Genomic DNA, 27,246 nt, shown 5'->3' on the forward strand with positions numbered 1-27,246 from the left:
TGATCTTCATTTTCTGAATGTTGAGCTTTAAGCCAACTTTTTCACTCTCCTCTTTCACTTTCATCAAGAGGCTTTTTAGTTCCTCTTTACTTTCTGCCATAAGGGTGGTGTCACCTGCATATCTGAGGTTATTGATATTTCTCCCGGCAATCTTGATTCCAGCTTGTGCTTCTTCCAGCCCAGTGTTTCTTACGATGTGCTCTGCATATAAGTTAAATAAGCAGGGTGACAATATACAGCCTTGATGTACTCCATTTGGAACCATTCTGTTGTTTCATGTCCAGTTCTAACCGTTGCTTCCTGACCTGCATATAGTTTTCTCAAGAGGCAGGTCAGGTGATCTGGTATTCCCATCTCTTGAAGAATTTTCCACAGTTTATTGAGATCCACACAGTCAAAGGCTTTGGCATAGTCAGTAAAGCAGAAAGAGATGTTTTTCTGGAACTCTTTTGCGTTTTCCATGATCCAGCGCATGTTGGCAATTTGATCTCTGGTTCCCCTGCCTTTTCTAAAACCAGCTTGAACATCTGGAAGTTCATGGTTCATGTACTGCTGAAGCCTGGCTTGGAGACTTTTGAGCATTACTTTACTAGCGTGTGAGATGAGTGCAATTGTACGGTAGTTTGAGCATTCTTTGGCATTGCCTTTCTTTGGGACTGGAATGAAAACTGACCTTTTCCAGTCCTGTGGCCACTGCTGAGTTTTCCAAATTTGCTGGCATATTGAGTGCAGCACTTTCACAGCATCACCTTCCAGGATTTGAAATAGCTCAACTGGAATTCCATCGCCTCCACTAGCTTTGTTTGTAGTGATGCTTTCTAAGGCCCACTTGACTTCACATTCCAGGATATCTGGCTCTAGGTGAGTGATCACACCATCATGATTATCTGGGTCGTGAAGCTCTTTTTTGTACAGTTCTTCTGTGTATTCTTGCCACCTCCTCTTAATATCTTCTGCTTCTGTTAGGTCTATACCATTTCTGTCCTTTATCGAGCCCATCTTTGCATGAAATGTTCCATAGGATAACATATTTAAGTATTGATAACTTTAGAGATGTTCTGACCAGAAGGATAGTTTTTAAATTATAACTCTTAACCTGGAAGGTCAAAACAGTAATAGCCCATTATGAAAATGGACATAGCACAGATATATTCATATTGACCATACTTCAGTTACACTTGAGAGTAACAGCATTTTTAATCACCTAATGTAAATGGACTCAATGTAAATACTATAGAATACATACATCAAAGATTCAGGTGATTCATGAAGATTAAGTAGTATGCATATAATTTGTTATTTTATGAATATTAGTGTGCCTTCTTTGACTTTGTTCATTTTCTACTTGCAGTTAGCAACTGGAAGTTTTCTTTTTATTTGCATAGAAAATGTAGTTTTTTTCTTTTGTAAAGCTACATAGGAAAAAAAGGTAAAACTGAATATTTCCCATGACATTTCATTAAAAAAACAGGTCTTCCAGTTGGTAGACTTCTAAACTAGAGTTTAAAATTTATGTTACATAATAAGAGTCTATATCTAGTGTATATTGTTTATTTTGCCTGATTTTCCAATGTCTTGGGAAAGCAGAGTGCTATTAGGTTTTCCTAACATTTTCATTTTAACTTTCTATGAAAAGATTAAACTGCCTTGAAAATTAATACCGAAAGATTCCAATTCATATTTTCTTGTTATCTCTTTCTTGAGAGGTAAAGTGGCAATAAAATGAATGAAAGAATTAAAGTGAAATGAATTATTTTCTACTTATCTAAATATACTGTGATTCGCACTATATAATATTGCCAATGATAGTTCTAGGACTGTGCTATTTAGGCTTTTATAGAGCTGAGTTAGCTGAACTGAATTAATGATTGATTTCTAAAAGCTTCCCTTAAGTAATATTAATCTATTTTTGCCTTTTTATATCCTAGGTGCCCAAACCAGTAGATTATTCTTGCCAACCCTGGTAAGTATTAAAAATGTTTATGTCGCTGAGTTGAAATACCATACCTTTAGCTCAAGGACGGCTTAAATGTGGGAGTAGTAAACTACATTCCATTTCTGTTTGTCCTGGCTAAAGATGTTTTCACATGTAACAGAACACCATAATGAATTTATATACTACTGAGCTTTTCCATATCTTTATCAGAGAGTGGTGCATGTGAGTACAAGTGCAAGTACTTGGGGGGGCGGAATGTATAATTTCATTGTCTGAAACAAAAACTTAGCCCAGAAAGGATTGTTGTTGTTTAGTTGCTAAGTCGTGTCTGACTTTTGCAGCCCCACGGACTACAGCACACCAGGCTTTCCTGTCCTTCACTATCTCCCAGAGTTTGCTCAAATACATGTCCATTGAATCAGTGTCATTCTCTGTAGCCACCTCCTCCTGCCCTCAATCTTTCCCAGCATTAGAGTCTTTACCAATGAGTTGGCTCTTTGCATCAGGTGGCCGGAGTATTGGAGCTTCAGCTCCATCATCAGTCCTTCTAATGAACATTTAGGGTTAATTTCTTTTAGGATAGACTGTTTTGATCTGCTCACAGTCCAAGGAACTCTCAAAAGTCTTCTCCAGCACCACGATGCAAAAGCATCAATTCTTCAATTTTCAGCCTTTTTTATGGTCCAACTCTCACATCCATACCTGACTACTGGAAAAACCATAGCTTTGACTATACTTTTCCTCCATCTATTTGCTACGATGGGACCAGATGCCATGATCTTTGTTTTTTGAATGTTGAGTTTTAAGCTAGTTTTTTCCCTCTCTTCTCTCACTCTCATCAAGAAGCTCTTCAGTTCCTCTTCACTTTCTGCCATTAAAGTGGTAGCATCTTTATATCTGAAGTTGTTGATATTTCTCCTAGCAATCTTGATTCTGGCTTGTGATTCAGGCAGCCCAACATTTCATGTGATATACTTTACATATAAGTTAAATAAGCAGGGTGACAATATACAGCTTTGATGTACTCCTTTCCCAGTTTTGAACCAGTACAGTGTTACATGTCCAGTTCTAACTGTTGCTTGTTGACATGCATACACGTTTCTCTGAAGATAGATAAGGTGGTCTGGTATTCCCATCTCTAAGAACTTTTCACAGTTTGATGTGATTTACACAGTCAAAGGCTTTAGTGTAGTCAATGAAGCAGAAGTAGATGTTTTTCTGGAATTCCCTTGCTTTCTCCATGATGTTGGCATTTGATGGTTCCTCCACCTTTTCTAAACCCAGCTTGAACATCTGGAAGTTCTTGGTTCATGTACTGTTGAAGCGTAGCTTAAAGGATTTTGAGCATAAGAGTATAACCTTGTTAGCTTGTGAAATGAGCGTAATTGTAAGGTAGTTTGAATACTCTTTGGCATTGGAATGAAAACTGACCTTTTCCAGTCCTGTGGCCACTGCTGGATTTTCCAAATTTGCTGACATATTGAATGTAGCACTTTCACGGCATCATCTTTTAGGGTTTGAGATAGCTCAGCTGGAATTCCATCACCTCCACTAGCTTTGTTTGTAGTAATGCTTCCTAGGTCCACTTGACTGCCCACTCTAGGATGTCTGGCTCTAGGTGAGTGACCACATCATTGTGGTTATCTGGGTCATTAAGACCTTTTTTGTATAATTCTTCTATGTATTCTTGCCACCTTTTCTTAATCTCTTATGTTTCTATTAGATCCTTATCATTTCTGTCCTTTATCATGCCCATCCTTGTATGAAATATTACCTTGATATCTCCAATTTTCTTAAAGAGATCTCTATTCTTTCCCATTCTATAGTTTTCCTCTACTTCTTTGCATTGTTCCTTATACAGATGTTGGAAAGATGAAATAAAATGTGTATAATACTAAGTACATAGTAAGTACCCAAAATATGTTAATTAGCATCATATGTTTGATTATAACTATTCTAAACAATTTTTCTGGTTGAAGATGTCATTTTCTCTTAAACTCATAATGTCTAAAAAGTAATAATCATTATCTATTGTTTCCTTGTTTCTGTTAGTGATATGGCTAACCTCCTCTTAAAATGACTGCATCTATTTTCATTTTCTTGATATTAAAATATATGCATACAAATTAGAAATCAGGGTATGAATATAAATGAGGTATTCTGAGAGTATATAGTAAGTACTAGTTCAGTTTGAAAGTGTAGGTAACACCTGAGTTTCTTGATATTTTAAACTGATCATTTTCTGTTATATAACCAAAGCATGAAAAATGTCAGGTTACTGTAGGAAAACATTGTCCATAGTATGGGATCCTTTTCTCAGCAGTCTTACTCTTCCTCCCCGGCCACATCTGCTTTGTGTAATCATTGTCTATTTTCTCTGACATCCTTCCCTGGCTTTAACACTGAGCCTGCTGAGAAATTATAGCAGGTCTGTGATAGAACTACAAATCTTTGCTATATGTTTACCTTTTTTAAGACAAATTTGAGGTCTTAGTTTTCATGGAATTAAAGACTGTAACCCTGACAAATTAATTTTGGAACAGAACTGATAGCATGGATAATCAAACTGTAAAGCATCAAGAACTGGTGAAATCATGAAAGCGTGCTAATATTTCCTTCTCTTTTCTTTTACTATATCTATATAAGAAGGCATAATAGTTACAAAACTAATGACATTAGAGAAATATGAATGCCACACACAAGATAGATTTTATGAAATAAACTGATTTGATACCTGGGAACCATTCAGAACACAGGAGATTAGCTTTTGAATCCTTTCTTTTAAAATGTACCCTTGCCAATATGTAAAATTCTATTGAAATTATGACCAAATAGTATTGTTTCTAATGATAAAAAAAAATCAAGATGTTTAGATGAAGGAACACCCTTGAAAACAGTAAGAAATAAAGGTAATAGAATTTCAAAATTACTTTTTCTTTTCTAAGAAACTTGGGACAGTTTCTTCACACTAAGCAGGCAGTTTCATGTGAAATGCTTTCTGCTAACGAACAAAATCATCAACCATATCAGAAAATGAAACCTTCAATTTTAGAAAAACTAAACTGTTTAGAGAAAAATTACACTGTGGTTTTCAAGTCATTAAGAGGGCTTCCCTGATAGCTTAGTCTTAGTTGGTAAAGAATCTGCCTGCAATGAAGGAGACCCCAGTTTGATTCCTGGGTCAGGAAGATCTCCTGGAGAAGGGATAGACTGCCTACTCCAGTGTTTCTGATCTTCCCTTGTGGCTCAGCTGGTAAAGAATCCACCTGCAGTGCGGGAGACCTGGGATCTATCCCTGGGTTGGGAAGATCCCCTGGAAAAGGGAAAGGCTGCCCACTCCGGTATTCTGGCCTGAAGAATTAATTACATGAACTGGATAGTCCATGGGGTCACAAAGAGTCAGACAGGACTGAGCGACTTTCACTTTCTCAAGTCATTAAGGAGTTAAATATCCTTGTTATTTTCACATTTTAAAGCTGTTCCCGTAAGGTAAACTTTGTCTCTTTTATAAGCCATGAATCTTCAGTCTGTGTTTTTGGGTGTCATGAAGACTGGGGTGAGACATGGGGCTCACATCTGGGGAACTGTCTGAAAATCCTTATGGAGAAAAGGATGCAGATACCACTGTCCCTGCCTCATCGTCCAAGAAGTCAGACAACTTAACTTTCCCTCCCTTAGCAAGAGACATGAATTAGAGGGTATATTACTTGGAAAAATTGAGCCATATGAGGCCTAGACTTGGAAAGAGCAGGCCCAGCAAAAATTGGCAGAGATGCTATACTGAAAACAGATCAGTCAAATTAAGGAAAGTCAGTATACAGACTGATGATGATCCTCAGTTCCTTTATACAGCTCAATTACAGTACTGCGACAGCTGTGTCTTACACACATGGACTACTCTCTTCTTCCATCCAGATAGGAATTGGGAAGATTTTTCTCTAAAGAAATGGAATAGACTCAGAATTAAAAACCTAAAATCCAGCCCCATCATCAGCTTCTTCCCACATGATCAGATTCCAACCCAGTGAGCCTCCCATACTGCCCCCACACAGAACTCCCAGTCAGTTCTTGGATGCCTTTCTCACTTTCTTTTTTTTTTTAATTGAAGGATAATTGCTTTACAGAATTTTGTTGTTTTCTGTCAAACCTCAACATGAACCAGTCATAGGTATACATATATCCCCTCCCTTTTGAACCTTCCTCCCATCTCCCTCCCCATCCCATCCCTCTAGGTTGATACAGAGCCCTGTTTAAGTTTCCTGAGCCATACAGCAAAATGTGAGCAGACAACAAAGAGTAACCTGACATTTGAGAAAAGCCTTGAAGTAAAGAAAAAAATAAATGTCAAAAAGAAACTTGGAAGAATTACAAACATTAGCATGGGCAGGAGAGAGAAGCCTTTAATTTATATTCTCAGAATTAAGAGATAATATATCCATACAAGTGAGCTGGATGTTTTATAAAAGAGACAGAGATTGAGAATGAAAAAGAGTTCTCTAAGTATTGAGTAGAGAAATTGGAAAATAAAGTTGAATAAATCCTCTAGAAAATCAAAGAGAGATAATAGAGAAAAGGTAGAGCAGACAACTGACCTGAGAAGTCCGGCCTTCATTTAATAGGAACTTGAGAAAGAGAAACTAACAACAATTATATATACATAAAAAGATAAAACCCCAAATTTTTTAGAACTGAAGGCTATATGACTCTACATCAAAGATGCTCCTGAGAGCCCAGGACAACACTCAACTTTCTAGTAGAGCATATAACCGGAAGGCTTATTATTATGAACTTTGCTATATAGAGCAATGAATTTGAGTTTCCAGAGAGGGAAAAAAAAAAGATAAAGACTCAGAAATCAGAATGGCATTGAATTGGAAGTTAGAAAAGCAGAACAGTGCCTTAAAATTTGAGAAGACAATGATTTGTCACCTAGAATTATTTATCCAGCCAAATTGTGAATTAAGGATTATTAAGTAAAATACAAATATCATAGATATGAGACCTTCTAAGTATTACATCCCATATATTCGTTTAAGATCTGAGGAATTAGCTAGTAAACCAGGAAAGAGGGAGATACAAAATCTAGGAAATGGGAGTGAAGGGATTCCAGGACTACACTAATTCAGCAGGCCTGGAGAGAAAGCAGTGGCGATTAGACCAAGAGGGTGGAGGGTTTGGGGAAAATAGATGTCTCCATAGAAAGAATTAATAGGTACAGTACATGGTGCTGAACAGGTATCACTGCGGGGTTTATAATTCGTTTGGAGAATTTGGAAAAGAAAATTTGGGTAGAGACAAAGAAGCTTGAGCAAACAAAAACTTGAGGACTTGTTTGTTGATGTTGGATGTTCTTCGAATGTGACAACATGACAAAACTGGGTCAGATGATGGCTAGGCTTTGGGGCAGTTTCAGAAAGGAGAGTGAGGGGCAGCACTATGATGGCATGAGTGTAAGTGGAGAAACAGTGGTTTTCTGTCCTGGGATCTGAAATTGATAAAAACTCAGAAGGCTAAGAGAGAGAAGGAGGGCCTGAGAAAATATCTGAAAAGATTATAGCCAAATACTTTCCTAACATGAGAAATTTACTCAAATTCAGGAAGTGCAGCATTCCTTCCATACAAGATAAACCAAGGAGGAATATTTTAACATGTATTAATCAAACAGACAAAAATAAAAGACAAAGAAAAAAATATTAAAGTCAACAAGGGAAAAGCAACAAATAACATACAGGGGAACCCTGATAAGGTTATCTGCTGATTTTTAAGCAGAAATTCTGCAGACCAGAGGGAGGCACAATATATGTCATCTGATGAAAGGGAAAAACCTACAACCAAGAATACTCTATCCAGGAAGGCTCTCAGTCAGTTTCAATGGAGAAATCAGAAGTTTCACAGAGAAGCAAAAACTAAGAGAATTCAGCACCACCAGACCACCTTTGCAACAAATGCTAAAGGAGCTTCTGTAGGTGGAAAAGAAAAGGCCACAGCTAGAATCAAGAAAACTACAAATGTGAAATCTCACTGGTAAGAGAGATTTTCCTAAACATAGGATATCATCCATATACAAATATGATATCAAAACCAGCAGTTTTGAGAAGAGGAGAATACAAATGCAGGATACTGGAGATGAACTTGAAATTAAGGGATCAGCAACATAAAACAAGTGTGTATATTTGTAGACTGCTATATCAAAATGTCATGGGAGATACATAATGGGAGAAGACAGGATGGCAGGGTAGAAGGACATGAATTCACATGAGATACAGCCGAGAAGTTCATGAAAAGATGCTGAACACTGCTAATTATTAGAGAAATGCAAATCAAAACTACAATGAGGAATCACCTCCTCACGCCAGTCATTATGACCAACATCAAAAAATCTACAAACAATAAGTGCTCCAGATGGTGTGGAGAAAGGTGAACCCTCCTACACTGTTGGTGGGAATGTAAATTGGTGCGGTCACTATAGAGAACAGTATTTAGCTTCCTTACAAAACTAAAAATAAAGCTACCATATGATCCAGCAGTCCCACACCTGGGCATATACTTGGAGAAAACCATGGTTCAAAAGGATACATGCATCCCAATGTTCATTGCCATGCTGTTTACAATAGCTAAGACATGGAAGCAACCCATAACTCCAGTGATGGATGAATGGATAAAGATATGGTACATATATACAAAAGGTATAACTTAGCCATAAAAAGAATGAAATAACTCAGCCATAGAAAAAGAATGAAATAATGCTATCTGCAGCAACATGGATGGACTTGGAGATGATCACACTAAGTGAAGTGAGACAGAGAAAGACAAATATATGACATCAGTTTACATACAGAGTCTTAAAAAATAATACAAATGAACTTATTCACAAAACAAACAGACTCACAGACTTAGAGAACTTAGGGTTACTGAGAGGAAAGGTCAGGCAGGAGGGATAGATTGGGAGTTTGGGACTGACATGTACACACTGCTATATTGAAAATAGATAATCAACAAGGATCTACTGTATAGCGTAGAGAACTCTGCTTGATCTCTGTAATAACCTAAATGAGAAAATAATTTTGAAACAGAATACATACACACACATATATATATAACTGAGTCACTCTGCTGTCAGATGAAACTAAACAACACTGTTAATCAAATATACTCCAATATAAAATAAAAATTTTTAAATGCTGTACCCATGGTGGTTCAGTGGTAAAGAATCCACCTGCCAATGCAGGAAATGCAGCTTTGATCCCTGAGTCAAAAAGATTCCCTGGAGAAGGAAATGGCAACCCACTCCAGTATTCTTGCCTGGAAAATTCCACGGACAGCAGAGCCTGGTGGGCTATAGTCCATGAGGTTGCAAACAGTCAGACACAACTTAGCAACTAAACAAGAACAACAACATATATTTTAACTTAAAATAAACTACATTCAGTTCAATTCAGTCGCTCAGTCGTGTCCGACTCTCTGCAACCCCATGAATCGCAGCACGCCAGGCCTCCCTGTCCATCACAAACTCCCGGAGTTCACTCAGACTCAAGTCCATCGAGTTAGTGATGCCATCAGCCATCTCATACTCTGGCGTCCCCTTCTCCTCGTGCCCTCAACCCCTCCCAGCATCAGTCTTTTCCAATGAGTCAGCTCTTTGCATGAGGTGGCCAAAGTACTGGAGTTTCAGCTTCAGCATCATTCCCTCCAAAGAAATCCCCTACATTACCACTCCAAAAAAAAAAAAAGAAACCTCCTGGGAACCACAAACCAAAAATCTACAATTGAAACACACAGTTAAAAAAACAAAGCAATCCAAACACATCACTAAAGATAGACATAAAATGACAAGAGGAGAGAACAAAAGAGGAGGGGAAGAAAAAAGATCTTCAAAAACAAATTCAGTCTCCTTGAACTGAACCAGGAATAAATGGAAAGTATGTGAACAGACCAATCATAAGAATATTTTAACATTGAATTTGTCCCTTTTAATGTTGTGGAATTTTTATATGCTTAAGCCAGCAGAGTTTGGGAACAACAGAATTTTGGTTTTGAAAATATCTTTTAAAAATTCTATTTGCTACTAGTAGTTTCTTAAGAAAATTGGTTATCAAAATTGTGGACTAAGAATTAATCTTATATCTAAAAAATAATTATTTGAAAATAATTTAAATTGTCCCTAAATTTTCTTAATACTCAAAGGAGATGTTATTTCATACTGTTTTACCTAGAAAATGTGAAATTTTGGAGGAATGTGTGTATACGTGTGCACGTGTCTATGTCTGAGTGTGTCTTACATAGGCCATCCTTCCCTAAAGCCTTTTTCCTTCTTGACACTAAACTTTCCACAGCCCTCTCCCATGGACGCTAGCCTACCAGGCTCCTCTGTCCATGGGATTTTCCAGGCAATAGTCCTGGAGTGGATTGCCATTTCCTTCTCCAGGGGATCTTCCCAACCCAGGGATCGAACCCCCAGTCTCCCGCGTTGTAGACAGACGCTTTACCGTCTGAGCCACCAGGGAAGTCCCTCTCTGACCCAATACCCACTAAATTCCTCCCTTTGTTCCATTTATTTATTGATAAATGTTTAGTGTGTTTGGCATTGTTCACTTCACTGTTGTAATCTTTGTAGAGACTAAAGTATCTTTGTTTGAATGTATTTAAAGGACATTTTCCTGCATTATTTTTTGAATTAGTATAGCAGTAAAAACAGTTCAGATCTGCCACTAAATTAAAATCCTGACAGATACTTATTTTTAGCCTCTGTTCTCTTTCAGGTACATTACCTAAATTTTCTGTGTCCTTGTTTCTCAAAGGTATGCTGGAGCCATGGAAAGACTGCAGGCAGAGACTGAACTTATTAACAGGGTAAACAGTACTTACCTTGTGAGACACAGGACCAGAGAGTCAGGAGAATACGCAATTAGCATTAAGTAAGTAGGACAAGAAATAGCCTTCCTGTTTTCATAATTGCATAGATCATCTGACGTGTACAACACTGAAGCTGAAACCAAGGTTCTAATTGCAGCAGAAATAATGCATCATCTCTCTAGACAGTTCATTAATACTTGAAAATATCTGTTAGAAAAAAATGGTATTAAGTGTTATAGGCTGCTAATTGGCATACCAGATTTCTTTCATAACACTGTGCTTTGGTGACTTGATGCATGTATGTTTCTAGTAAATCCTAAGAATTATAAATTAACAGATTTTATTTTGTTTTCTGTATTCTCAAACTGATCTTATAAATAAATTGGGCAGAATGATTGGTCAAATCTACTGCCCCCCAATCTCACTTCAAAAATTGGTTGTAAAAAAAAAAAAAATTGGTTGTATCTTCAACCAATCTAGTGAATGTATTTTGTTAATTAGCTGTCACCAGTGTATTGGCACAGGTATATATTTTGTCTTCGGAATTAATTCCTATAATGTTATTGGGGCATGCCCTCTGGTAATTATTGATTTCTACTGATTAAAAACACATTTATATTCATAAGTTATCCATTGCCCACAGGTACAATAATGAAGCAAAGCACATCAAGATTTTAACAAGAGATGGCTTTTTTCACATTGCGGAAAATAGAAAGTTTAAAAGTTTAATGGTAAGCATTGATTAGTTCTTTTCAATCTGTGGTCCTTAGTTTTCTCTTATTGGAAAGGTCAGTTTAGTTCTATAGTTTCTTGGAAATTTTGCTTGCTGACACATTTAAAGAGAATAATATCTTTTTTGCAGCAGAATCCTGAAAATTTTAAGAATTCTAGTTAAGTTTTATATTACTCTAAACATATTTTTCATTGTAAACTAAGTTTGCAAGTTTAAGATAATATTTCAGGGTCCACACTATATGATTCTTAGAACCATAGACACATTCAGGTTCATTTCATGCAAAATACAATATACTGTCAAATGGAAAACCTTTTTGTATTTTCTAGTCTAAGTGACTTGTGCTACAGTTCTTCTTCATTACCTTCGACAATTAAACATTAACAAGATCACACTTTTACCATAGGACAGTGATTTCATAGCAATTTTATATTTAAATTGAAACAGTATATTGTTACCAAGTTGCTTCATATAAAGATGATTCTGATTTTTAAAAGTGCAACTTAGCATACAAGAATATTATGTATTGTCACATAAACAATACATACATATCATTACATGTGCACTGTTAACAGTAAAGAAAAAAGTTCTTATTTCCTGAAAAGTAGTCTCAGGCCTGTTTCTCAAGTTGGAGAGTCTCTTAAGATAATGAAGAATTTGGATATAGGACATAAGATGCCTTTGTAGAGCTCTGTTAAGTACTATGAGTAACATTGGGAAGGACCAGTCATTGACTGAACCATCAATCAAATGATACATACTGCATCCATCTGGAAAACATCTCAGAGCACTTTGCAGATGTTAACACTAAAGTTAAAACTTAGTGTAAGACAGTCTTACAAAATAGTCCAGCTTAAAAGTCTTACCCAAAAATTTAGAACTGGATCAAGACAGGAATCAGCATTTTAAAGAAATTGAAGCATCTTGTGACTGAGGGACTGAACTGAATTGAACTGAGTCAAAAGAAAAGTACGGAAACCTGTCTTGACATAAATATCACATTCCCAATTCAAAAGCTAAGGATGGGCAGCATCCTAAGGATGTGTCCTGGAAAATGCAAACCCTGTCAAATTGGCAGCCAAGATCCAGGCATTCTCCTTGCTGGCAGCGAGTTATATTCTGCTGGAGCAAGCAAGCTGTGCACAGAGAGAACAGGACCTGAGGAGGTTTCTTCCTGAAAGGAAAACCTAGCAGGTAGGTGGCAAGTGGATGCACAAATAATGAGTGACAGCCCCAGCTGAGACATGAACAAAGCATGCACAGGGCGTCTCCACATCACTGCAAAGACACACCAGCTTGACTCTCACCTGCAGAACGTAGGGTGCTTGGTAATGAGGCTGCTCTGTGGTATCATGGTTAATATGAGACTTTAAAAAAAATGCTGTAGGGCCAAAGTTGACTACCAGCTTTGCTGACTTTGAAAGCAACAAAAGGGACTCCCATCACAAGAGGATGAAAGGAATAATCACTGGCAAGAACCAATCAATTCAACTTTGTGTCACCTGGATTCAGCTCAAGAAAGTTCTTCATCCTCTAAGGTTAGATGTGAAAAGCCAGTAGATAACACCATGATCTGGATTAGTGATCATAGATCCTCAGGTTCCTATGTGCATGGAAAGCTGTGATTATAATATACGCCATAAAGACCAAGATTTCAAGTAATTTGTATCTGAGAGCGGTAAAAGTTTTTTCAGTGATGTTCCAGAAAGGGAAGTAAAAGAGTTCACATAAGCTAACAGAGCTTATTACATGGTGTGTGTAAGACATCAGAAATGTCACTGCTGGAGACATATACATGTGTTTTTTCCCTCCATATCAGGGGATCTTTTGTAAGGAAGTACATAATACAGATAGTTAAAGGGAGGGGATTAAGAATTAATTGCAAAACTACAATGAAACTGAAAACAAAAATAAGCAAATGGATATGATTGTGAAAAGACAGACAAGAGGCTAAAAAATCTCAGTCTTAGATAAATACTTCTGTCAGGAAGAAAATCACTGTAAAAAAATGCTGAAGAGACCACTGAACTCTCCTGGACCTACCTCTTCTTTGTTTCTGTTCATTTCTTCAACAAATTCATATTGAGGCCTCACTGTGTGAAATCGCTGTGATTCTGCAGAATTCTAAAAGGACTCAGTTCTGAAAAAATTCTCAAATTAGTAAATCTATCTGTACCAAAGCCTCAAATAAATCTATACTTAGACCCTAAACTAGGAAATGCCACACCTGGATACCTGATTGGAAGGAATGGCTCCTATCTGAGTACCAGCCCCTCTGGAAGAAGATAAAGGGTTAATAGGCACTTCTCTCTGGGAGCTAGGGGCTTCCCTCTGCAACTTTAAGGAGTTACCTTTTATCATGCCTTTTGTGTTGTTGGGAGATAACCCAGTTGCCGTTATATCTTGGTCTAGGAATTGAGTTATTTCTTAAGTATAGTTCAGTTTCCTCCCATGGTGACTGGTAACATTATATCACCTACGTAATATTCATTTATCTAATGACACTCTAGGATTAAATTTAATTGGGAAAGGGTGTAAAATGCAAACAAAATCCAGAATTTGTTTTAAATCAGCCAGTTTCTCAAGAAGACTGACCTCAGGTTGTTATAACCTAACCTTTTTTCACCCCCTCTGGTTTCAGTGGCTTGGTTAATCGAAATCTTTGTTTTTCTAGTCATTACATTTAAATTCTAAAGGAATTTCTGTATCCAGATTACAAGGCATTAATTTTGTTCTAATTTTCATGTATGCCAGACAATCCATGTCCAAATGCTGTTTATAAATCATCTCCATTGCCCGTTTCCTTGGTAATTGGAATAACTGGCTCTCACTCATTATTTTTCAGAGAGACTTGAATTGTTGACACCACTGTGTCAGTGTGAGATAAGGAAAGCTTAGTGATTTCTTTTGTTTAGCGTCTTCTTATTTACTTGTAGTACCTGAAGGTCAATGACTGCTAAAGCGGGGGCGGATTAGACTAAAATATAGAAAGCAGAAAGGCATGAATTAGAAGAGCTGCACAGTGGCACTATTTAATTCCACCTAGTAGAAACATGTAGGAAGATCTACCCTCATAAGACGGTAAAAATGGAACTCAGATGTCTTTGATGCTTACTGAAGTGTTTGCAGCTTACCAAGCCATACAGCCCTAGGCCTTGGAAAAGTCATTTTTGCTCCCATAAAATCTGGAGGTGGATAGGTATTAAATGATTAACAAGTCCTTTTCAGTATGGTAATTCTGTGTTTTCTACCCAACTTCTCATAAACTTTAATTCATACTACTCATGATATATCATGCATAAAATTCATGTTACTTATAACAAATTACTGATAACATTTATAACAATTTCAGTTACATTAAAGTTCAAAGTTATTGGCTTATGATTACTTTCAGGTTTATTTTCACATTTTTTTCTAAAGAACACACTCAGTTCAATAATAAAACTAAGAGAAGTGTGTTGCTGATGCAAATGATACACTGTATGATTCTTTCAGAGACCTTACAAAATTTTGCATTTAAAAAACTTAAATGAGGGAGGAGGGTTCAGGATGGATTTTCTTTTAAAAATTTAGAAAAAAATAATAAAAAAAAAAATAAATAAAAAACTTAAATGATAATATTGGTCTCTGAGCAGAATTTAATTCCAGACCTTGCCTTCGCAAACCATGTTAAAACCACCATAATATAAACGCTGTATTCTGATCAGTGAAGCCATTTTGGGGATATAAACTTCTAATGCCGTAGGAAGTGTCACTACGAACAAAGCTGTAGGAGGGGATGGAATTCCAGGTGAGCTATTCCAAATCCTGAAAGATGATGCTGTGAAAGTGCTGCACTCAGTATGCCAGCAAATTTGGAAAACTCAGCAGTGGCCACAGGACTGGAAAAGGTCAGTTTTCATTCCAATCCCAAAGAAAGGCAATGCCAAAGAATGCTCAAACTACCGCACAATTGTAGTCATCTCACACACTAGTAAAGTAATGCTCAAAATTCTCTAAGCCAGGCTTCAACAGTACATGAACCATGAACTTCCAGATGTTCAAGCTGGATTTAGAAAAGGCAGAGGAACCAGAGACCAAATTGCCAACATCCGCTGGATCATCGAAAAAGTAAGAGAGTTCCAGAAAAACATCTACTTCTGCTTTATTGACTACACCAAAGCCTTTGACTGTGTGGATCACAACAAACTCTCTGAAAAATTCTTCAGAGATGGGAATACCAGACCACCTGACCTGCCTCTTGAGAAATCTGTATGCAGGTCAGGAAGCAAAGTTAGAACTGGACGTGGAACAACAGACTGGTTCCAAATAGGGAAAGGAGTACATCAAGGCTGTATATTGTCACCCTGCTTATTTAACTTAATGCAGAGTACATCATGCAAAATGCCAGGCTGGATGAAACACAAGCTGGAATCAAGACTGCTGGGAGAAATATCAATAAACTCAGATATCCAGATGACACCACCCTTATGGCAGAAAGTGAAGAACTAAAGAGCCTCTTGATGAAAGTGAAAGAGGAGAGTGAAAAAGTTGGTTTAAAACTCATTCAGAAAACTAAGATCATGGCATCTGGTCCCATCACTTCATGGCAAATAGATGGAGAAACAATAGAAACAGTGACAGACTTTATTTTTGGAGCTCCAAAATCACTGCAGATGGTGACTGCGGCCATGAAATTAAAAGATGCTTGCTCCTTGGAAGAAAAGTTATGACCAACCTAGACAGCATATTAAAAAGAAGAGACATTCCTTTGCCAACAAAGGTCCATCTAGTCAAAGTTATGGTTTTTCCAGTAGTCATGTATGGATGTGAGAGTTGGACTATAAAGAAAATTGAGTGCCAAAGAATTCATGTTTTTGAACTGTGGTGTTGGAAAAGACCCTTGAGAGTCCCTTGGACAGCAAGGGGATCCAACCATTCCATCCTAAAGGAAATCAGTCCTGAATATTCTTTGGAAGGACTATGCTGAAGCTGAAACTCCAATATTCGACCACCTGATGCGAAGAACTGACTCATTTGAAAAGACCCTGATACTGGGAAAGATTGAAGGCAGGAGGAGAAGCGGATGACAGAGGATGAGATGGTTGGATGGCATCACCGACTCAATGGACACGAGTTTGAGTAAACTCTGGGAGTTGGTGATGGATAGGGAAGCCTGGTGTGCTGCAGTCCATGGGGTTGCAAAGAGTTGGACATGACTGAGTGACTGAACTGAACTGAAAACTTCTGATATTTTAGCTTTTTTTCTTTTAAGGTGGTCAGATTCTACTCCTTTGCTTCAGCAAGTACACTTATAATCTGGGCCCAAGCAAAGAAGAAAGAATGGAAGAAAAAAAAATTCAAGTTATAGCATGTGTAAAACCATATCATCTTGGGTCTAAGAAAACAAGAAGATACTTAGAAAATGCTCCTTCCCTCTGCTTCCCGTTTTGCATATTTACATTTACCAGGTTACTATTTGGTAATAGTACAATGTAGTTGGGAGCAGAAACTTTGGAGCCAGACACCAGTTATACAACCTTGCCCAAGCTGATTAATCTCACTGAGCCTTGAGCATCAGTGGGGAAAAGACCCATCTCTTGTTTCTTGTCTGAAGATTGTAAGAAACTATAGAAAACTATACATATACTATATAAAACTATATATATATATACACACACACACTATATAAAACTATGTAGCACATGTGATCATGGTAGCTCTCATGATTATTCACAGGTACTAGATACTTTATCCCTTCTTTGCTATAGTCTGTGAAATGGTTTATTATCCCATTTTACAGATGTGAAAGGTAAAGCCTCTCCATTTGCTTTATCCAGTACTTGAACCAAACCATGCTGGTTTTAGTTTATGAAGATGGTCTTTGTTATCTTTGTCTGTTCCCAGCCTGTCTGCTCTACTTAAAACAATCCTTTCATCCTTCTTGGCTTTTGAAATTATACTTTTATTCAATTTAAGCCAAGCTACCTCCTCTCATGAACTCGTCCCTCTTCCTTCCCTCTGGACTCTGAAAAGGAGGCTCTCTTTCCTTCTTGCCTTCAAACTCCCATAACCTTTCTCTTTCCTTCCACGGTGTGTATGCTTAGGAACCTTATCTTCATAATCTCTGTGATCCCTGGAACACCCCACACCATGTATCCCACAACTTATCCAAATTTGGTCATAAATAATAAATAAATCGATGATTCTCTTTCTCTTCTTTCAGGTGATTTTTGACTCGATTGATTTGTTTGGGGGACTTTGAACATGAGCACTGAATGGAAGGGCTGAGTTGATGACAGTGTGATTTTTTTTTAAGAAATGAGTTGCTTTTATACAGTTTTAAATAATAGTGCTGTAGAATAAGCACTGAATAATTAGGTTAAAAGTTATTTTGCATTTCTTTTCATTTCAGGTTTTTCTAAGAAACATAACTGGTACTCATCTAGTGATAATATGCATTTTATATTATGAATTAACCATTATTAATTTTCTGTTTAAAGTAGAGGGATTAAGATTTGTGCAGAATCTGTGAAACTGACATCGCAAAAGAAATATTCTGAGATCGCAGTATGAAAGATGGTGGGTGGTTATTATATTAGGCTTGGATGTATTTAAGGCAAATTAGGTATAAGAGAAAATTGGAAAGAACTACATTATTGACTTCTGTGAGTACGAGGTGACATACAGAGCTAAGAGAAGGTCACTAACACTTCCTCGTAAGCCAGAAGCAATGTCAAGAAAGCGATATTTATGGTTTAACAACTTTGGTTTACAGTGGAAAAGCATATTTAGGATCAAGTTTGTTTTTCTGCTATGTTGAAAGAAAATGCAGGAAACTATAGATTACTATATATTCATAAAACAGCCCTTGCCTCCCTAAACAAAAATAAAGTATTTCATAAGTAAGAACAAGAATTTCTGTTCTGAGTTTGAGGTTTATTATGGCTTCTTTTTACTTACTACATCCGACTGAAGACTAACAGGATATTGAGTAACAATGGGGGGTAACTCACATTATAAATGGCCTGGGTAACAAGGACAATTACTAGTTGGGTGTATTGTACACCAGGAAGCAGGGAGAGGTTACCATTTACTTACTGTAATATGTTGTTTAGTCACTAAGTTGTGTCCAGCTCTTTGCGACCCCATGGACTATAGCCCGCCAGGCTTCTCTATCCATGGGATTTTCCAGGCAAGAATATTGGAAGGGGTTGCTATTTCCTTCTCCAAGGGATCTTCCTGACCCAGGGAAGCCTGTGGCAGGCTAGAGTCGAACCTGCATCTCCTCTTTGGCTGGCAGATTCCTTACCACTGAGGCACCAGGGGGCTTATGGAAAATTTAGCATTAAGTTGATTATCCCTTCATTGCATATCATTATGTGTCAAGGAGTTTGTGTGTTTGATTCTTTTCTCCTAAAGGAACTTGTGGAGTACTACAAGCATCATTCTCTTAAAGAAGGATTCAGAACCTTGGATACAACTCTGCAGTTTCCATACAAGGAGCCAGAACATTCAACTGGACAGAGGGGTAATAGAGCAGGCATCAGCTGTGAGTATTGTAATTTAGAATACAATTGCTGACACCTAAGGACTGAAGGCATGATAACATTGAACATCTTCATTCCAAATTTTGAAACAGAACCAATTTATACGCTGATGAATTTAACAAAGAATTATTTTTTCTAGAGCAAAGTAGAATCAGATGGACCAACAGGTTTATGAACATGCCTAGATTTAGTTCTTTGTGCCAAATTAAAAATCATGTTTGTGTCAAATCCATCAGAAATGAAGGGTATGTTGATATGTAAGTTTTGTACTTTTCCATGACTTTTATATTAGCCAAACTCTTTTTTAACTGACACATGTTTATGGTCACAATCCTGTTTTATTAACAGGATTTAAGCAAGACTCCATCTAACTTTGTACCCCAAGTCTGCTTATCGATTCCAGTTCAATGATTACTTTTGGAACTCTGAAGTAACCAAAAGCACATTTCCCGATTCCAATATTTAAAGGTATACATTAGGCACTTTTGGAATGAGCACTGTGCCACACATAATCACAGAGATTAACATACAAACCAAAAGCATCTTTAAATTTAATTGGAGGAAAATTGTTCTAATGCTGTTGTGTCGGTTTCTGCCATACAACAATGCTAATCAGCCATAATTATACATATGTCCCCAATTATAATTTGAATGCGAGTTCAAGTCAAAAACTTTTCTCATCATTTACTGTCATATAATCTTCCTGTGAGTAGATATAGTGTATAAAGAGAACACTGAAAAAAATGCTGTGAATAAACTGCTTTCATTCCCTTATTTTAATAGCATTTAAAAGTATTAATAAACTGTTTTAGAGAAAAAGGAATACAATTTTATTGCCCTCAGAATGTTTAGCCTAATCAAAATGAGAATATCTAGAGTGTTTGAAAAAGAATTTGCGTCAGGTAATATAATTTTACCTTTTTTTCCCTAAAAGCAGAAACTGAAAGGGAAACAAATAATGCTCAGGGCAGTAACACCACCAGTAAAATTTCATAGCACTTCCATAAAGTAAATATACAAGTAATTTGTCACATCAACTGACAGGTTTTTTTTTTTTAATTTGAATAACTTAATAGCTGTTCTGTTCACAGAGATCAGTGATAAATGAACAGGCTTGTCCAATGAGAGTAGTCAGAGCACACTTTTTTGTTGAAACTGAAAACACATTAAAATTTATCTTTCTATGCTTTTAGCCCTCTGTTACCCAATTACCTTAGACACTCATATAGGACATAATTTTTGCTAATTCAGAAATGGACCTTTTCCCTCAAAAAGGGAAAAAAAAACACCAAATTTTCTACAAAATTCCTTAAAAATTTACCAGGCTTATGACATTTTCCCTACATGAAAAGTATAATTTTCAGTTCTTTTAGTTTGCCTTCCTGGTAGCAGAAGATAATAAAAGTTGCCAAGGAGGTCGGCTACACTACAAATCCTGTTTGAGTCACTCACTCAGTTTTAGAAAGTCCAGGTGAGAGGGGCTGGCAGTCAGGGAAAGCACCGGCACTCCCTGTGCTTGACACGCGTAGTTGCTCAGAGAATACTGTTAACAGCAAATGAAGTTGCCTAGTTTAAATTTTTGTTTAGTGTTTAACTAAATATTTAACGCTTAAACTTGTTTAGTCACTAGGGATGGAGATACAGATTCTTCTTGTCTTTTAAAGCATATCCAACAGCATGATTATGAACATCCATGCCAGCCACAGGAAGATTTTTAGAGTCATGAGTTCAAACATTGTAAGCCCAGTCTTTTTAAGAGACTCTGGCAAGTCATGATATAAGAACCAGTTTATAATTGAGAAGTAAAAGAGAATCATTCATTTAAAATTTAATCTTTGTTACAGCTAGCCTTTGTTCACATATTATTCAGTTATTGATTCCTTCAACATATAATAATCACCTACCACAGACAAGGCAGTGTTCTAGGTATGGGAAATAGTAGTCGAGAATACAAAGGCCCTGACCTTATGGAGCGTATACTTTAATGAGGAGGCTCTGACAAGTCCTATTTCTATACAGGATGAGAAGCAAAGATCTCACTCCCAAAGTGACCAGAAAGCAGTGAGGGTGTGAGTTGGTGCGTCAGTCAGCAATAATTTCTCCATGGTCTCCAAGATCTTACACTCCAGGATTATTCAGTTGTTACCATAGAGCGGGATTACAATCTTAGATTAGATTTATATTATCCCAATGTTTTATTCGCTTGATGCTAACTTTGTATGGAATGAGAAGAACACTAAGATCATTCTGAAGATTAAATGAGGTGCTATACATACAGCGTTGCACAGAGTGCTGATAACATGGTAAACACACACAGAAGTCAGCTGAGCTACTGCTGATTCTGCACTTCCACTGTGGCTGATGCTCGCCCCACTAGTACCAGGCCCTCATCTTCTAACACAGCAAACATTTCCATGTATTTCTAATAGTTGAATTACCAGTTTTAACTCATAGCAACTTACATCTTTGTTTTTATGATTTTTTAAAATATCCCTTGCTCATTTTATGCCAAGTCCTGATTAAAGATGGACTCTTATTTAAAGCATTGCTTCTGTTTTTATACATGTGCCTTTCAAGAAGTGGTAGAGAGGAAACTACATACTCTGTATAGAAAGTTTGTGTAGGATGTCTTTAGAGTCATTACCTCTGGTTCATAGCTTTGGGTGTACTGCCAAATATCATCTCAGAATAACTTTTATGAAGAAGTAGTAAATACTAGGGGACATTGGCTTGGACAGGGCATGGTGTCTCCATTCCTTCTGAGTAACGGAGAAAGCAGAGCAGACAAGCCACAGACAAGGAGTACCCATGTTCTGGGTAAGATTGGAGCTCCAGCTCCCGGTGCCTGCTACTTATTATTATTTTTCTCTTAAATACATAGTCACCCTGGAAAAGAAAGACCTGAGGCATTGTGGAAGAGGCTGCTTGCTTCTGTATTAGCCTAGGTTAGAATGCATGCATGTCTGCTAAGTTGCTTCAGTCATATCTGACTCTTTGCAACCCTATGGACTATAGCCCATGGGATTTTTCAGGCAAGAATACTGGAGTGGGTTGCCATGCCCTCCTTTAGGGGATCTTCCTGACCCAGGCCTCAGACTTGTGCCTCTTATCTCTCCTACATTGGCAGCCGTGTTCTTTACCACTAGTGCCATCTCAGAAGCCCCTAGGTTAGAATGTTCTTAGGCAAATTAAAAACTATTCTCAAATGTGTAAAATATGGTAAGATTATGACAGGCCTACCTCATGTAATTTCAAAATAACATATATAAAGATACTACTTAGAATTAAACAGATATCCAGAGTATTGAGCAAGGAGCATATTAGCATTTCTAGGTGAGGAGTAGGCAATGCTGTGTCCTAGGACTGTGAGACTGTTTCTGCCTTTGCAATGACTTGAGTGTTTCCGCTAGAGATGGAGAGAGGAAGGAAGAGAACAAAGAGAACTCGGGCACAGCAGTGAGCTCTTGTGCTTCCCTAGAGACCCCTCATGCAGTGGCCCCGTGGAAGATGTTCTGCCCGGTCCTGTGGATCTCTGTAAGAATCTCATTACTTTCCAAAAATGGTCACAGAAAAACTGCCTTAGACTGCTGCAGGTGTACCCTTAGGGCTTGTATATACTGAGTTGACTTTTGCCTTTCTTGCTCTACAGTGAGCGCTTAATTATTTTCAGGGCTGCTACTGAGTAAGCTGTCTGACCTTAGGCAAGTCACTTAGCCTGTCTGGGCCCCAGCTTTCTCATCTGATGAATAAGGAATGAGATTAGATATTTTATTATGTTCTTTCAAAAGCAGCTCCTAGGTTTCTTTCTTTGTACACGTGAAAAAAGGAGGTAAGGTAGAATGGTAATGGACCATTATACTTGGGAAAGTGGCACAGTTAGCTATTTCATAACTTATTAATAGACCTTAGGTATTTCCCAAGTAAATGGAAGATTAGTTGGGCCAAAGAGTTGGTTAATGTTTTAAAAATTGTTGGTTACCTCTATATTTACATGGTCTCAAAGTTTCTCATCACAAGAACTTGTTAATTACAAAAGGGACAGAAAAACCATAAAAGTGATCAAAATTAGCATCACCAATGATGGGACAACTTGATATCATGTACCTCCTAATGTGATGCTCCTGAGAAGGCTGCCCTTCAGGAGGCTGCCCACCTTTGGTGGTATTCCTGCCCTCCAGGGTCCACAGATGGAATCTAATCATGAGGAAACATCAGACAAACCCAAATTCAATGACATTCTACAAAATAATTGGCCTCTACTCTTCAAAAATATCGGTGTCATGAAAGACAGAGAAAGAGTGCAGAATTGTTTTAGACTGAAGGAGACTAATGAAACATGACAGCTGGACACAACAGGTAGAATCTTGTACCTGGAAGTATTTTCCTTTTTTTCTTTTTTACTATAAAGGACACATATGGGACAATTAACACATTTTGAATGTTTCTAGATTAGTAATTTTTTGTTTTTGATAATTGTAGTGTTAATGTGTAAGAGAAGAAAATCCCTTTGATTTTAGGAAGGACACGCTGAAATGGTCTTTCCCAGTGACTCAGCTGGTAAAGAATTTGCCTGCCAATGCAGGAGACTCAAGAGACGTGGATTCAGTCCCTGAGTTGGGAAGATCCCCTCGAGAAGGAAATGGCAACCAACTCCAGTATTCTTGCCTGGGAAATCCCATGGACAGAAGAGCCTTGGTAAAAGAGTCGGACAGGACTTAGCAATTAAACAACAAGAGTGAAATATTTAGAGATAAAAGGCATTACATCTGAAACATATTATAAAATAGTTCAGGAAAACTAAAGAGCTTAAAGCAAATGTAAAATATTAACATTTGAGGAGTTTGAGTGAAAAAAAATTAGAATCCTTTGTACTATTCTTGCAATTTTTACATCTGAATTATTTTAGAAGTAATAAAATTTAGAGATGGTGCCTTTAGCTGAAGAGAACTAACAGAATTGGAGGAAAATGTCAGCATTCTCCTCCTCCACCTGCTCCAGGAACAGGGGGAGCTTGGTGCACTGATTTTAGGATGTGTAGAGTACTGAGTACATTGTACTTGAAACCATCTCTTCTTTACCTGTGACCATACTGTATTTACTTATTCATTCATTCGTTCTTTTAATCAACAAATATTTTATTCAACACTATGTGCCAAGTTCTGTTCTGGATGCTAAATATAACAATGAATAAGATGGACAGTGGTGCTGCTAAGTCGCTTCAGTTGTGTCTGACTCTGTGCAACACTATGGACTATAGCCCCGCCTGGCTCCTCTGTCCTTGGGATTCTCCAGGCAAGAAGACTGGAGTGGGTTGCCATGCCCTCCCTCCAGGGGATCTTCCTAACAGGGATTGAACCTGTATCTCTTCAAGTCTCCTGCATTGGGAAATGGGTTCTTTACCATTAATGCCACCGAACAAATGTAAAACAAATAACTTCATGTGTGTGTGTGTTAGTGGCTCAGTTGTGTCTTATTCTTTGCGACACCAAGAACTATAGCCTGCCAGGATCCCCTGCCCATGGAATTCTCCAGGCAAGAATACTGGAGTGGATTGCCATTCTCTTCTTCCGGGGATCTTCCCTACCAAGGGATCAAACCCCAGTCTCCCTGCATTGCAGGCAGATCCTTCACCATCTGAGCCACCAAATTCTCCTAAGTCTTGTGAAGCAGATGCATAGGTGAAAGGGTACGGCAAGAGGACCTGTTTAACCTGGAAGGTCAGGGAAGGACATTTTGAAGAAGTGGCAGCTAGGTGAAATTTACAAGATCTACAGACAATTGGCAGGGTGTGGGTTACTGAAGGGTAGGAAAACACCAGAGTGAAGAAGCAGTTTGTGTGAAGGACATTAACAGGAAATAACTTGATACATTTAAAGAACTGGAAGGGGGCCAAATGTTTAGAACATAGTGAGTGGATTCTAATATGTACAATGGAAATGCAGTAGAGCATTATAAGCAGAAAATGATATGAACTGATTTACATTGTTTTGAAAGATCACTGCCTACTCTGTGAGAATGGCTTGGAGAGAGGCATGGACAGAAGAAGGGAGTGAGGAAAATTCCACAGATGTCCAGGGGAGGGATGATGGACATTTGGACAAAAGTTGAATAAAGACAGTAAATCAAGACAATGGGCTGATTTAGATATAATCTGGAGATTGAATTGACTGGATAAAGGAATTGAGGTAGAAATAGTACATGTGTGATATCTGCTTTAGATGACCCAAATGGTGAAATGATGGCCTGATCAAGAAGTAAAAGGGATATAACACATACAAAGGAGAAGGTAATATATTCAGTTTTGCACAAATTTTTAGTATCTGTGCATACTCAGTGGTTCAGTAGGCAGCTGATACTAAGAAGAGTGGCTGGGGTTGAAGATAAGAGTTATGAATCATTCATACTTCATCTCACAGTTTCCATAGAATATATATTAATAGTATTGTTTTTATATAGGTTTTAACAATTTCTTCAAGTGTATTGCTCCCTGAAGCCTTGGAAACCAGGTTCCTTTGCTTCTTATTCTCAAATTGCACTTTGCACAGCGCCTCTCATAAAACACATGTTTAGGAAGGGCTAAATGAGTGAAGTCAGAGCCTCAGGTCTTTGGGAAACACAGCAGGTATTAAAGCACTATGTTATTTGAAAAAACTGGGAAAGATGAGTGGGTTTGAAAACAAATAAAGAACAGCTCAATCATTTTGAAGCTATGACAAATCTTATAGCAATTCTTCAAAAATTGACAAAGGCTTCCTGGGTCTTTGGGACCATACAAGTGAGCTTGCAGGAAAAAGTAAAAGCCAGAGCCAAGGCTGCTTCTTCCTAGTGCGGTTGCTTTCCTTTCATGCAGGTACCTCTGTGATTCTATTAGCCATCTGACAAGGTGCTTAAACTTCATTTTAGCCAGTGTTTTAGAAACTTGGAGAATTTGTATCATTCATATATATTTAACTCACTGTAATGTAACTTGCTTATTCCTGATAACTCTTTAAATATCCTGATAATATCTTAGCCTATTAGTTTTGTCACAGTCTTAATAGTGGATAATATTTATCTCCTTTATACTAACTCCTCAAACATCCACTGAGTTTTTAACTTCTTGCCCTTGTAGTTCAACATACCCATATTTACCCACTCACATTCTGATCTCCTGATTTTATCCTCAGTCTTTCATCTTCTTTTTCCTTGGTCATGTGGGGTGTGACTTTGATTTAATCTAATTTTATGCTGGTAATTTAAATATTTGTTTTAATCTCATAAAATAGCTTCTTGAACTGCCATAAAAATTATCATAAATTGAGGGGATTAATATCGACAGAAATTTACTCTTACTGTTTTGGAGGCCACAAGTCTGAAATCAAAATGTTGGCAGGGTTGGTTCCTGCTGGAGTCCCTGAAGGACAATTCACTGCACGCCTCCCTCCTAGTTTCTGGATGGCCGCTGGCAGTCCTTGGTGCCCCTGGCTTACAGACAGCACTCCCCATCTCTGCCTTGTGGTCACATCACCTTCTCCTCTGTGGGCCATCTCCCTTTCTCTTCTTTTATAAAGAAACTTATTTCATTTACAGCTCATCCTAAAACAGGATGAAAAACCTATTTTCCAAATAAGATCACATTCACAGGTTTTAGGTGGACATAACTTTTGCAGAGGTTGAGGGCAGTGGAGGGATGGGTGGGGATGAGGCACCCTTCAACTCACTATAATCTCACAGTACTAATTTTTCTCTGAATTTTTCCATCTTTTTCTTTTTTTGTTGGAGTTATCAGAAGACTTTGCATTATTAGGGTAGACAGGTAGTCAATGGATAGGGAATTAGAAGGGAAACATTACCTTAATACTGCAAAGTGTATTCAATGGCTTGTGACTTTCCTACAGTGAAATGCATGGTGCTCCCGAGAGAGGGTACTTCTAGCCAATGAAAGTTTCCCCAAAAACCTACATGAGTGATTGTCTGAAGTATTATAAAATATACTTGATACATAATGAGAACTTAGTAATTCTGATATTTAATAATTTAATTTTTAACAGAATACTATGTTATTCACACACCTTTCACATATATTAATGTCTCCAACCTAGTGTCTCATGAACTGCCAGCCCCATGAGAAGCATCCAGGGAAGGTTTCATTGGTTAAATACATGTACCAGAAGTGCTGCTTATATGATATAGCAAAGTGACAAGTTTCCCTAGTT

General features: G+C 37.6%; 1 protein-coding gene across 3 annotated transcripts in view; it reads left to right on the forward strand.

The window, feature by feature from the left end:
* The window catches only part of VAV3 (vav guanine nucleotide exchange factor 3), a 435,615-nt gene that overhangs the window by 391,925 nt on the left and 16,444 nt on the right, over window positions 1–27,246 (forward strand). For 2 of the 3 annotated variants that reach the window (XM_061411006.1, XM_061411008.1), the window contains exons 22-25: window positions 1,929–1,963; window positions 10,735–10,851; window positions 11,433–11,520; window positions 18,924–19,053. In XM_061411006.1, coding sequence (XP_061266990.1) covers window positions 1,929–1,963; window positions 10,735–10,851; window positions 11,433–11,520; window positions 18,924–19,053 — 370 coding nt within the window. Of the gene's footprint in view, window positions 1–1,928; window positions 1,964–10,734; window positions 10,852–11,432; window positions 11,521–18,923; window positions 19,054–22,461; window positions 23,180–27,246 lie in introns of those variants that run through there. The other variant, XM_061411007.1, reaches the window with a different exon arrangement.

This window comes from Bos javanicus, chromosome 3 (assembly GCF_032452875.1).
Source record: "Bos javanicus breed banteng chromosome 3, ARS-OSU_banteng_1.0, whole genome shotgun sequence".
Taxonomy (NCBI): domain Eukaryota; kingdom Metazoa; phylum Chordata; class Mammalia; order Artiodactyla; family Bovidae; genus Bos; species Bos javanicus.